Below are 13,656 nucleotides of genomic sequence, written 5' to 3' on the forward strand. Positions count from 1 at the left end.
CCAGTCTAGCTGCTGCATTCTGGATTAATTGCAGTTTCCGGGTCACCTTCAAAGGTAGCCCCACGTAGAGCGCATTGCAGTAGTCCAAGCGGGAGATAACTAGAGCATGCACCACTCTGGCGAGACAGTCTGCAGGAAGGTAGGGTCTCATCCTGCGTCCCAGATAGAGGTGTCCTGGACGCAAAGTGGAGCTGCGCCTCCATGGACAACTGTGAGTCCAAAATGACTCCCAGGCTGCGCACCTGGTCCTTCAGGGGCACAGTTACCCCTTTCAGGACCAGGGAGTCCTCCACACCTGCCCGCCTCCTGTCCCCCACAAACAATACTTAGAATCATAGAAGCATAGAGTTGGATAAACCACAAGGGCCATCCAGTCCAACCCCCTGCCAAGCAGGAAATACCATCAAAGCATTCTTGACATATGCCTGTCAAGCCTCTGCTTAAAGACCTCCAAAGAAGGAGACTCCACCACACTCCTTGGCAGCAAAGTCCACTGCCGAACAGCTCTTACTCTCAGGAAGTTCTTCCTAATGTTGAGGTGGAGTCTTCTTTCTTGTAGCTTGAATCTATTGCTCCGTGTCCGCTTCTCTGGAGCAGCAGAAAACAACCTTACTCTTCTGTCTTGTCAGGATTCAACCTCAATCCGTTAACCGCCATCCTAGTTTCCTTCTGTGCAGTGAAGGTGTCCCCATTTTTGGAGCAGGGGCTGGATCCAGGCCCTTGCACCCAGGGATATGGTTTGTCAGCAGTCACGTGAAATATGTGATTTTTATGGGACCTCATGAAAGGAGCCGTTGGGAGGAGGCAGCAGAACATCAGAAGAGACTTTGCCAAATAAACCCCAAATAGAGAGCTTTGGAATGTCATAATTTTTAAGAGACTTCCTTCCGTACATTTATTTCCTTTTATAACACAAGAGGGCTGCCTTTCGCTAGTTAAAACTTACTGGTTTGTGTATCTGTGGGTCTGCTTTTTTATTTTCGGCATCATCCTCGCCATCATTATTGCCATTTTTGGTTATTCTTGTGGTGGTTTTGGAGGGATGTTTGTGGCATCGCAGAGGAAGTGCTAGGAGCAATTTCCATTTAACCAGCCGAAAACATATGTGTGCAAACCCTGGGATATCCCCCACCCCACTCCAAATTCATTTGGGATTAAATAGCATCCGTAACAAAGCTTTAACTAGCATCCTTTTGCCTTAAGTAATTAGTGTCTTCTGACATGCCCACTGTCGTTACATTAGGTTGTTGTTGTTGTTGAGTAGTTTAGTCGTGTCCGACTCTTCAGGACCCCATGGAGGAGAGCACGCCAGACACTCCAGTCTTCCACTGCCACCCGCAACTTGGTCAAACTCATGTTGGTAGCTTCGAGAACACAGTCCAACCATCTCATCCTCTGCCATCCCTTTCTCCTTCCGCCCTCCATCTTTCCCAACATCAGGGAGTCTTCTCTTTTCCTGAGGTGGCCAAAGTCTTGGAGCATGTTGGTAGCTTCAAGAACACTGTCCATCCAGCTCGTCCTCTGCCGTCCCCTTCTCCTTGTGCCCTCCATCTTTCCCAACATCAGGGTCTTTTCCAGGGTATCTTCTCTTCTCATGAGGTGGCCGAATTCTTGGAGCCTCAGCTTCAGGATCTGTCCTTCCAGTGAGCACTCAGGGCTCATTTCCTTCAGAATGGATAGGTTTGATCTTCTTGCAGTCCATGGGACTCTCAAGAGTCTCCTCCAGCATCAAAATTCAAAAGCATCCATTCTTCGGCGTTCAGCCTTCTTGATGGTCCAGCTCTCACTTCCATACATCACTACTGAGAAAACCATAGCTTGAACTATACGGACCTTTGTCAGCAAGGTGATGTTTCTGCTTTTTAAGATGCTGTCTAGGTTTGTCATTGCTTTTCTCCCAAGAAGCAGGCGTCTTTTAATTTCGTGAACCATCTGCAGTGATCATGGAACCCAAGAAAGTAAAATCTCTCACTGCCTCCATTTCTTCCCCTTCTACTTGCCAGGAGGTGACGGGACCAGTGGCCATGATCTTGGTTTTTTTGATGTTGAGCTTCAGACCATCTTTTGCGCTCTCCTCTTTCACCCTCATTCAAAGGTTCTTTAATTCCTCCTCGCTTTCTGCCATCAAGGTTGTGTCATCTGCATATCTGAGGTTGTTGATATTTCTTCCAGCAATCTTAATTCCGGTTTGGGATTCATCTAGTCTAGCCTTTCGCATGATGAATTCTGCATATAAGTTAAATAAGCAGGGAGACAATATACAGCCTTGCCGTACTCCTTTCCCAATTTTGAACCAATCAGTTGTTCCCACAAATGTGACATGAGCTCAGCTTCTCTGCTTAAGGCAAGGGAGCCTATTTTTCCAACCCGGACGGTAGCCGCTACACAGAGAGGCTGCTTCCTGCCAAGGCAGGCACGGGAACACGCAGCCAGTCCTGGAAGTGGTTTTAGAGGAAATTTCTATACTCTTGGCAGCTCGGGATGAAAGGTCAGGCTTAAGCTCTCACCATGTTTCAAAATGAAATCGGTGCAGTGCGGCAGAATGAAATGGTTCAGTAGAGGTGCGAGGGGAAATTCTTTTAATTAGATCCAAGGCTTTGAGTTGTCAACATGGATAAAGCGAGGGAAACCACATTCCGTTGCAAAAAACACCCAGATCAGAAAGGGAAATAAAGAAATAAATGTGAGTTACTTTGAAAAGAAAGAAAGAAAACAGAAGCTTTGCGCTCATGTGACCCGCTCAGCAACTTTAAATGCCCACAACGTAAAAAAGCAAATATTCATGTTTGGGTGTGGGTGAGAGAGAGAGAGAGAGAAGGAGAGAGAGAGAGAGAGGGAGAAAGAAAGAAAGAAAACAACAACAACAACAACAACAACAACAACAACAACAACAACAACAACAACAACTTATCTCTAAGCTTTAGGGAAAGTGGCAAATATCACAATATTAATCTTGATATTGCTCACAACTACTTCCCTATACAGAGCTTCCTTCAGATATCTTCTAAATTGTTATTCCAGTAAGTATGTAGCACATTGACATTTAATGGGAGGATGTTCCACAGGGTGGGTGCCGCTGTCGAGAAGTATTGAAATAATAATAATAATAACAACAACAACAACAACAACAACAATTTATTATTCATACCCCGCCCATCTGGCTGGGTTTCCCCAGCCACTCTGGGCGGCTTCCAACAGAAAAATAAACATTATTAAACATTAAAAGCCTCCCTGAACAGGGCTGCCTTCAGATGTCTTCTAAAAGTCTGGTAGTTGTTTTCCTCTTTGACATCTGTTGGGAGGGCGTTCCACAGGGCAGGCGCCACCACCGAGAAGGCCCTCTGCCTAGTTCCCTGCAACTTGGCTTCTCGCAACAAGGGAACCGCCAGAAGGCTCTCGGCGCTGGACCTCAGTGTCCGGGCAGAATGATGGAGGTGGAGACGCTCCTTCAGGTATACTGGACCGAGGCCGTTCAGGGCTTTCAAGGTCAGCACCAACACTTTGAATTGTGCTCGGAAATGTACTGGGAGCCAATGTAGGTCTTTCAAGACCGGTGTTATGTGGTCTCAGCGGCCGCTCCCAGTCACCAGTCTAGCTGCCACATTCTGGATTAGTTGTAGTTTCCGCATCACCTTCCAAGGTAGCCCCACGTGGAGCGCATTGCAGTAGTCCAAGCGGGAGATAACCAGAGCATGCACCACTCTGGCGAGACAGTCTGCAGGAAGGTAGACTGCATCCCAGATAGAGCTGTCCTGGACGCAGAGTGGAGCTGCGCCTCCATGGACAACTGTGAGTCCAAAATGACTCCCAGGCTGCGCACCTGGTCCTTCAGGGGCACAGTTACCCCATTCAGGACCAGGGAGTCCCCCACACCTGCCCGCCTCCTTTCACCCACAAACAGTCCTTCTGTCTTGTCAGGATTCAACCTCAATCCGTTAGCCGCCATCCACCCTCCAACCACCTCCAGGCACTCAACGCAGGACCTTCACTTATCACAGGTAGAGGTGAGGAAACAAGATTTAAATCAGGCATCCCCAAACTGCGGCCCTCCAGATGTTTTGGCCTACAACTCCCATGATCCCTAGCTAAGAGGACCAGTGGTCGGGGATGATGGGAATTGTAGTCCAAAACATCTGGAGGGCCGCAGTTTGGGGGTGCCTGTTTTAAATGAATGAATGAAATGTTTTACAATTCCTAAGTTACTGATCCTCACAGCACCCTGCGAAGTCTTTTTAGCAGGGGCAATAGAGTTTTGTCCCTTGCAAACATTGATGGAGAGGGGAAAATTCCTGGTTGCGATGAATGAATTCCGAAGGAAAGCACTTCTTGAAAAGGCAGTGCAATTCTCGTTGACAACGGCAACATCTTTATCCTCGGAAGCAGCTCTATACTTCATCCCTTCTCAAAAGGCTCTCGCTACCTGTGCTTCCGATTATTCCACACTTAACCTTCACTGCCCTTTCTCTTTCATCCTGGAGGTGTTTAATTGCCTCCCATTCACAGAGCTGCACTTCAGGGGAACACAGAGCTAACGGGTCTCATTACCATTTACACAATGAAGTACTCCGCGATGGTAACAGAGCAATATCGACTGGCCCAACTTCCTACGCTGACAAATTCTCAAAATTAACACAAGTGTTCAAGGTTCCCTGAGTCATGCGCCTTTGGGGTTCCAGGCACAAACCAGAGGTTCCTGTTCATTCATTATCATGCTCTAAGGTAAAGGTAAAGGGACCCCTGACCATCAGGTCCAGTCGTGCCCGACTCTGGGGTTGCGGCGCTCATCTCGCTCTATAGGCCGATGGAGCCAGCGTTTGTCCACAGACAGCTTCTGGGTCATGTGGCCAGCATGACAAAGCTGCTTCTGGCGAACCAGAGCAGCGTACGGAAACGCCGTTTACTTTCCTGCCGGAGCGGTCCCTATTTATCTATTTGCACTTTGATGTGCTTTCGAACTGCTAGGTGGGCAGGAGCTGGGACCGAGCAACGGGAGCTCACCCTGTTGCAGGGATTCAAACCACCGACCTTCTGATCAGCAAGCCCTGGGCTCTGTGGTTTAACCCACAGCGCCACCTGGGTCCCTAATATCATGCTCTATGCTCTAGCTAAAGGACAAAAGTGGTAACGAGTGCCTGATCACCTCATCTGTCTCCTGAGAAATCTCTATGTGGGACAAGAAGCTACAGTTAAAACTGGATATGGAACAACTGATTGGTTCAAAATTGGGAAAGGAGTACGACAAGGTTGTATATTGTCTCCCTGCTTATTGAACTTATATGCAGAATTCATCATGCACCCTCTCCTGGGCGTATTAGCGCTAGTTTTCTTGGTGTTAGGTACCCCCTGTAGGTGAGTTTCAGACATAGCTGCCAAGTCTCCCGTTTTTTGCGGGAAACCCCCGGATTTTAATCCGTTTCCCGCTGTTATCCCGAATGGGAAAGAATCCTGTAAATCCTCCGATTTCCCACCTGCCAGGGAGACTCCTTCTGCGCATGTCCGATTTTGAATGCTGCTCTGCTCATGTCTGGGCACCAGAAATCGGGCAGAGCGGCACCGGAAGTCCCTTCGGCACATGTCTGGACATGCATCAAAGCTACTTACGGTGTCACACCGCTTCTGGTCCCGGATTTTCCAATGGGAGACTTGGCAGAGTGAGTTCTTTTTGTCGATATGGATTTCACGGGGGGGGGTTTAGACCACATTCTGGTCCATTGAGTGGGGTTCATCTCGTAACCTGTGGCGTCTTGTGTTTCTTGATAATAAATCCTCCTTCTGGGCCATTTCCTTCCAGGTCTCCACACTGAAGAGCAGGTTGAAAAAAGTCTCCATGACTACTGGAGATGGTGTGGCCAGGGCGTTCCTGAAGGCCCAGGCTGCGTTCTTTGGGAGCTACAGAAGCGCACTGAAGATTGAACCCGTAAGTTGCTGCTGTTGAACACAGAGCTCTCTATTCTCCACAGGTTGCATTGGGTTGGGTTATTTCTTTTTGGTTGGTTAAAACCCTCTCACACACAAACACACACAAAAATATACCGTATATTCCGGCGTACAAGGCGACTGGGCATATAAGACGACCCCCAAATTTTCGAGTTAAAATATAGAATTTGGGATCGACACTATATTTTAACTCGGAAATATCTGCAGCGATTTCTGGTGCCGTGCTGCCGATATCCAAAATGTCCTCAGCGCCAGAAATCGCTTCTGAGCATGTGCGCGGATATGCGTATAAGACGACCCCCAAATTTTCGAGTTAAAATATAGAATTTGGGATCAACGCTGTATTTTAACTCGGAAATGTCTGCAGCAATTTCTGGTGCCGCGCTGCCCCTACCCCAAATGTCCGCAGTGCCAGAAATTGCTTCTGAGCATGTGCGCGGACATGCGTATAAGACGACCCCCAAATTTTGCGAGTTAAAATATAGAATTTGGGGTCGGCGCTGTATTTTAACTCTGAAATGTCTGCAGTGATTTCTGGTGGCGCGCTGCCCATATCCAAAATGCCCACAGTGCCAGAAATAGCTTCTGAGCATGTGCGCAGATATGTGGACATGCTCAGAAGCGATTTTTGGCGCTGCAGACATTTTGGATATGGGTGGTGCCAGAAATCGCTTCTGAGCATGTGCGGACATGTGGACATGCTCAGGAGCGATTTCTGGCACTGCTCGGCGAGTCCCCCGTTTAGCGCAGCGCGTGGGGGATTTGCCGGGCAGACAGTACCCGGCGTATAAAAGCGATTTTCCGGGGTTTAAAAGTCGTCTTATAAGCTGGAATATATGGTATACAGTGGAACCTCGGTTTACAACTGCCTCTGTTTATGAACGCCTCCGTTTACGAACGCCGCGGACCCAGAAGTGTTTACATCCGGGTTCTCCAGAGTCGGATGCACAGATCACTTCTGCGCAGCTCGCTTCTTCCTTGCCTGGCCCAGCCAAGGAGCTTGGAGCGCCCTGCAGCGGCGGGTGGAGTGCCTGAGCCAGCGGCCTCCGCCTGGCCCAGCCAAGGACGCCTGCCGCCCCGCCACCCGGAACCGGTGGCTGCTGCAGCGCCGAGCACTCAAGAGAGCCCACCAGCGCCCTGAGCCGTAAAAACTGTACCAGTAATAAAAAAATAAGACATCCCACCGAAAGTAAGTTTTTTTAGGAAAAAAAGTTATGACGGTGTCTTAAAAAAGGGAAAACACAGAAATATGTTGATCTGAGGCTCCATTTAACAAACTGAGCCACCGAAACGCGTGGCCGGGCCAACTAGTTTAACATAAACCTATCTGGCTGGCTAATCCCCACTTACCGCAAACGGTACAGGCACCCACACTCCTCAAGTTGCCAGGCAACCAGCAGGAGGAGCATATCAGGGAACACAAATGAACTGCCTCCAGGAGCGAAAGAGGGTTTTTTGCTGCTTGCCATGGATGAGGGAGGTTTATGAGTTCGGAAAGCCTCTGTGTGCCTTGAGCTCCTATTTACATGGCTGGGAATTTAAGCTACAGCTGGGACTTGAGAAGCATCATGCTCACACCGAACATTTTAATGAGCCGTACAGAAACACACGAGAATGCATCTGCTGTTATATTCAGTGTCAGAGGTACACTCCACGCTAGGCAGGAGGAAAATAAACTCCCAACGTCCTGCTGATTCAACAGCATTTTATTCGAGCAATTAAGAGAAAGGGCGAGAGCGACACGGTGCTTCCAGGGGGAGTTAAGATAAACCGTTTCCTCTCTTTTGTTTTTTGGTTTCAGAAGCACCAATAATTTGTTACCTGCTAATAGAGAATCCCATATTCTTATTCGGTTCTCTCAAATACTGGATGGGCGATGAGCAATCCCGGATCCATACAGGCTTGTTTGTGTTGCACCGTGACACACTTTTTCCCTCCTAAAAAGTCAGAGGAGGTGTCGGTGCGTCTTAGGGAGCGAATGCGTGGTCCCTGGAGCCAAATTGCCCAGGGGCTAAAGGCAGATCCTGCTCTTTTTTAAAAAAAAGAAGAAGAAAGAAATAGCTAAAGGTGCCGCTGTGGGTTAAACCACAGAGTCAAGGGCTTGCTGATCAGAAGGTTGGCGGTTCAAATCCCTGCAACAGGGTGAGCTCCCATTGTTAGGTCCCAGCTCCTGCCCACCTAGCAGTTCGAAAGCACATCAAAGTGCAAGTAGATAAATAGGGACCGCTTCGGCGTGAAGGTAAACGGCGTTTCTGTGCGCTGCTCTGGTTTGCCAGAAGCAGCTTTGTCATGCTGGCCACATGACCCGGAAAATGTCTGCAGACAAACGCCGGCTCCCTCGGCCTATAGAGCGAGATGAGCGCAGCAACCCCAGAGTCGGACACGACTGGACCTGATGGTTAGGGGCGCCTTTACCTTTAACAAAAGGGAAAGAGAGTGTTGAAAGAACCCACTCAGCAGCTTGCAAAAGATCAGGGACAAACGGCTTAGGGAGCTGGGCATGTTTAGCCTGGAGAAGAGAAGGTTAAGGGGTGATATGATAGCCATGTTCAAATATGACAAGGATGTCATATAGAAGAGGGTGAAAGGTTTTCTGTTTTCTGCTGCTCCAGAGAAGCGGACACGGAGCAATGGATTCAAGCTGCAAGAAACATTAGGAAGAACTTCCTGACAGTAAGAGCTGTTCGACAGTGGAATTTGCTGCCAAGGAGTGTGGTGGAGTCTCCTTCTTTGGGCGTCTTTAAGAGGAGGCTTGACAGGCATATGTCAAGAATGCTTTGATGGTGTTTCCTGCTTGGCAGGGGTTTGGACTGCTTGGAGTCTCTTCCAACTCTTTGATTCTATGATTCTATGATGGTGGGTTGGACTGGATGGCCCTTGTGGTCTCTTCCAACTCGATGATTCTATGATTCAATCACGATCTACCTGTTGGACATGCCTGGAGTAGGCGATGGGGATGCCGGTTCCCTGTTGGCTTTGCTGGGGCGGTCATGGCGAGATGTTTCCTGGTTAGATAGAGGGGCCTGTGTGGGAGAACTCCCTGGCAGATCGTGCCCTTAGTTTGCACAATGACTTAAATCAGGTTTCGTGGCAGTTTGGGAAGGGCAGCCCGCCTCGCTCTCTTTCCCTCTCTAGGTCAGCGAAGCCAGCAATCTGAATTGAGCTTTCCTAAAATAAAACAGGCATCATTTTTTGCCCCCCGCTGTTGAAGGCAACTTGAGCGAGTGCCGCTCTGTAAATACAACTTTGCGCATTTTGCTTTCTCAACTGAAAGCTTAAAGGTTAAAAAGTGATTTCATGCATCCTTCCTCATCAGTAGCCATTTTAATGACTTAATAGTGTAGCGATTGAAATATATATAGCCTTGTTGCATGCTGGGGGTGGAAGGCGACCCTGGGCAGCCCAAGCGTCTCCTCTGCTCTTTCCTAGAGTGACACCTAGTGGCTAGGGGCGGCAGCACCACATCCAGTTCTCTGTACAGTAGAAGGAACATGGAAACCCACTCACCACGACGATGCTCGTGAAACATGGGCCACTTCTAACGCCATCTCCAACTCCTCGAATGATCCAGGCCCTTGTACCCAGGGATATGATTTGTCAACAGTCAAGTGAAATATATGCCTATGTTTGTGCTGTCTTTAAAAACTGCGGACACTGATATGCAGGTGAAACTCGGGAAATCAGAATATCGTCGAGAGGTGCATTGATTTCAGGAATGCAACGGATTATTTTTTATTTTCCTTTTGCAGTGGTACCTCGGTTTAAGTATGCAATTGGTTCCTGAAGTCTTTACTTAACCTGAAGCAAACTTTCCCATTGAAAGTCCAACCGCCTGCCAAGCAGGAAACACCATCAAAGCATTCCTGACATATGGCTGACAGCAACGCGTGGCCGGGTCAGCCAGTAGCATCAAAGAGTTGGAAGAGACCACAAGGGCCATCCAGTCCAACCCGCTGCCAAGCAGGAAACACCACCAAAGCATTATTGACATATGGCTGACAGCAACGCGTGGCCGGGTCAGCTAGTAGAATCATAGAATCCTAGAGTTGGAAGAGACCACAAGGGCCATCCAGTCCAACCCCCTGCCAAGCAGGAAACACCCCAAAGCATTCCTGACAGATGGTTGTCAAACTTCCGCTTAAAGACCTCCAAAGAAGGAGACTCCACCACACTCCTTGGCAGCAAATTCCATTGCCGAACAGCTCTTATTGTCAGGAAGTTCTTCCTAATGTTCAGGTGGAATCTTCTTTCTTGTAGTTTAAATCCATTGCTCCATGTCCACTTCTCTGGAGCAGCAGGAAACAACCTTTCTCCCTCCTCTATATGGCACGTTCTTCCCTTGATGAACCTAATTCACAATTTGCTAAGGCCAAAGAGCAGGGTTGCATCCTTTATTTTTAGTCTTCCTTAAATGTTGCTTCAAGATAGCGCACAAATACTGCTTTCCAAATGCAGTGGAAATGTTGGTTGCAGTTGCTAACTGCAAGGTTGGCCGCACCGAATAGACAACAAGATGAACAATTCTGTGTGACTCCCTCTTGCTCAGCGGTCTTCAATCAGTGGGTTGGGACTCAGTAGGGGGTTGCACGCTGACCCAAGATGGGACACAACAGGAACATTGTTCTTGTTCTTTAGTCATTTAGTCGTGTTTGACTCTTCGTGACTCCATGGACCAGAGCACGCCCGGCACTTCTGTCCCATAATATTCTTGGAAAGAAGCTGGTAAAATGCGGGATAGGCAATACTCCCATTCGGTGGATTTGTAACTGGCTGGCTGACCGAACCCAAAGGGTGCTCATCAATGGCTCCTCCTCATCCTGGAGAGTAGTGACTAGTGGGGTGCCACAGGGTTCTGTCTTGGGCCCAGTCTTATTCAACATCTTGATCAATGACTTGGATGATGGGCTTGAGGGCATCCTGAGCAAGTTTGCAGATGACACCAAATTGGAAGGAGTGGCTAGTACCCCAGAGGACAGGATTACACTTCCAAATGATCTTTTTGCTTTCCTCTGGTGTGATCGGACTGTCCATGAATTCCTCTTCCTCCTCGGTTAAATTCGGGGTGGTCAGTCCTGCTAGGAATTTTCTGATTTCCCTCTCAGGTGGGTTATGGGAGGTGTATAGGTTGGAGTTGTTGTTGTTGTTTAGTCATTTAGTCATGTCCGACTCTTCATGACCCCCTGGACCAGAGCACGCCAGGCACTCCTGTCTTGCACTACATCCCGCAGTTGGTCAAACTCATGTTGGTAGCTTCGAGAACACTGTCCAACCATCTCATCCTCTGTCGTCCCCTTCTCCTTGTGCCCTCCATCTTTCCCAACATCAAAGTCTTTTCCAGGGAGTCTTCTCTTCTCATGAGGTGGCCAAAGTCTTGGAGCCTCAGCTTCAGGATCTGTCCTTCCAGTGAGCACTCAGGGCTTATTTCCTCCAGAATGGATAGGTTTGATCTTCTTGCAGTCCATGGGACTCTCAAGAGTCTCCTGCAGCACCATAATTCAAAAGCATCCATTCTTCGGCAATCAGCCTTCTTGATGGTCCAGCTCTCACTTCCATACATCACTACTGGGAAGACCATAGCTTTAACTATACGAACCTTTGTCAGCAAGGTAATGTCTCTGCTTTTTAAGATGCTGTCTAGGTTTGTCATTGCTTTCCTCTGAAGAAGCAGGGGTTTTTAAATTTTGTGACTGCTGTCGCCATCTGCAGTGATCATGGAACCAAAGAAAGTCAAATCTCTCACTGCCTCCATTCTCTCACTGCCTCGATTTGCCAGGAGGTGATGGGATAGAATCCTAGAGTTGGAAGAGACCACAAGGGCCATCCAGTCCAACCGCCTGCCAAGCAGGAAACACCTTCAAAGCATTCTTGACATATGGCTGACAGCAACGCGTGGCCGGGTCAGCTTGTAGAATCATAGAATCATAGAGTTGGAAGAGACAACAAGGGCCATCCATTCCAACCCCCTGCCAAGCAGGAAACACCATCATAGAATAATAGAATCATAGAGTTGGAAGAAACCACAATGGCCATCCAGTCCAACCCCTTGCCAAGCCGGAAACACCATCATAGAATCATAGAATCCTAGAGTTGGAAGAGACCACAAGGGCCATCCAATCCAACCCCCTGCCAAGCAGGAAACACCATCAAAGCATTCTTGACATATGGCTGTCAAGCCTCCTCTTAAAGACCTCCAAAGAAGGAGACTCCACCACACTCCTTGGTAGCAAATTCCACTGCCGAACAGCTCTAACTGTCAGGATGTTCTTCCTATTGTTGAGGTGGAATATTCTTTCTTGTCGTTTTGATCCATTGCTCCGTGTCCGCTTCTCTGGTTGGAGTAGAATTCTGCAAATTCTTAGGTTATGTCTTTGGGGGAGAATGTTGTGTTGCCATCTTTTTGGAGGATGCAGTGTATTCTTGTTTTGAGTGTTTTTTTGTCCTGCATCTCTTTGCTAATAGTCCGGAGTTTTCCCCCTCCATATTCATAGAAGCGTTGTTTAGAATATAGAACGCCGATCATTGTTTTGTTGGTTTCTGCGGAGTCAATTTCTCTTCTCTTCACGGACTGGCTGGATCACGCTCCTCAAAGGACCCGCTTGAATGTAGCAGGGGGCGGGGTATCCTAATTGAATGTGTTGCTTTCTCGTCTGCACTTTTCGTCACAAACTGACAGATTTTGTGTGTGTGTGCGCGCGCTATGACTGAAATATGCATTTTGTAAATGGCAACTTTTTCTTGCTATTTAAGTAAGCTGGTAATGTACAGCACGCGAGATTTATGCCCATAACAGCTGGAAAGCAGCTTCCTTCGAAATTCCAATGGGTGCAAAAATGTCTTTCTCAAGTCACAGGGAGTGCATTGTGAAATAGACATTTTTATGGTAATTGGAAGCTCCAGTTCTGTCTTCCCTCCATTAATACTATTTTTTTGGTGGGGGAAATACAATTAGCACATCACATGCGTGTCACTTGCCTTCTTCGTTTACCTCTGACGCCTCCTTGATGTTTCAATGTTTTTTCCTCCACTTTAAACTCCCATCTTTGGTAATCAAGACAAACAGGATTTGATTAATAAACATATTTCCAATTACAATTAATCTGCATTGTTAGGCAAAACTATATACATATTGAAGTGGGTTTAAGTCTTTTGCTGGTTTCTTCAGATGGCAAGAATGGCGAAAGGATTGTAAAGTTAATATCCAATGGAAAGCAAGTCTTGGGGGAAGCAGTTAAAGGATGATATAAAACGAAAGCTTCTATAAATGGATGACAATTCTAAAAATGCATAAATAATACAGTGGGAAGTCGGTTTAAGAACACAATTGGTTCCGGAAGTCTGTACTTAACCTGAAGCGTACTTATTATCCATATATTGTCAAATAAATTAATTTATTTTATATACACATATATTCTTCTTTAAGTCGACTTCCACTTGCCTCAGTTTAAGTACACAATTGATTCCGGAAGTCTGTTCATAAACTGAAGCGAACTTTCCCATTGAAAGTAATGGAAAGTGGATTAATCCGTTCCAGACAGGTCCGCGGAGTACTCAACTTGAAACGTACTTAACCTGAAGCGAACTTTTCCACTGAAAGTAATGGAAAGTGCATTAATCCGTTCCAGACGGGTCCGCGGATACTTAAACTAAACCATACTTAACCTGAAGCGAACTTTCCCATTGAAAGTAATGGAAAGTGGATTAATCCATTCCAGACGGTCC

General features: G+C 47.5%; 1 protein-coding gene across 2 annotated transcripts in view; it reads left to right on the plus strand.

Moving 5' to 3' along the window:
* The window catches only part of DENND1A (DENN domain containing 1A), a 265,432-nt gene that overhangs the window by 171,583 nt on the left and 80,193 nt on the right, over window positions 1-13,656 (plus strand). For both annotated transcript variants that reach the window (XM_088665085.1, XM_088665086.1), the window contains exon 13: window positions 5,792-5,917. In XM_088665085.1, coding sequence (XP_088521211.1) covers window positions 5,792-5,917 — 126 coding nt within the window. The remainder of the gene's footprint in view (window positions 1-5,791; window positions 5,918-13,656) is intronic.

The sequence above is a fragment of the Zootoca vivipara genome, chromosome Z2 (genome assembly GCF_965207765.1).
Source record: "Zootoca vivipara chromosome Z2, rZooViv2.hap1.1, whole genome shotgun sequence".
Taxonomy (NCBI): domain Eukaryota; kingdom Metazoa; phylum Chordata; class Lepidosauria; order Squamata; family Lacertidae; genus Zootoca; species Zootoca vivipara.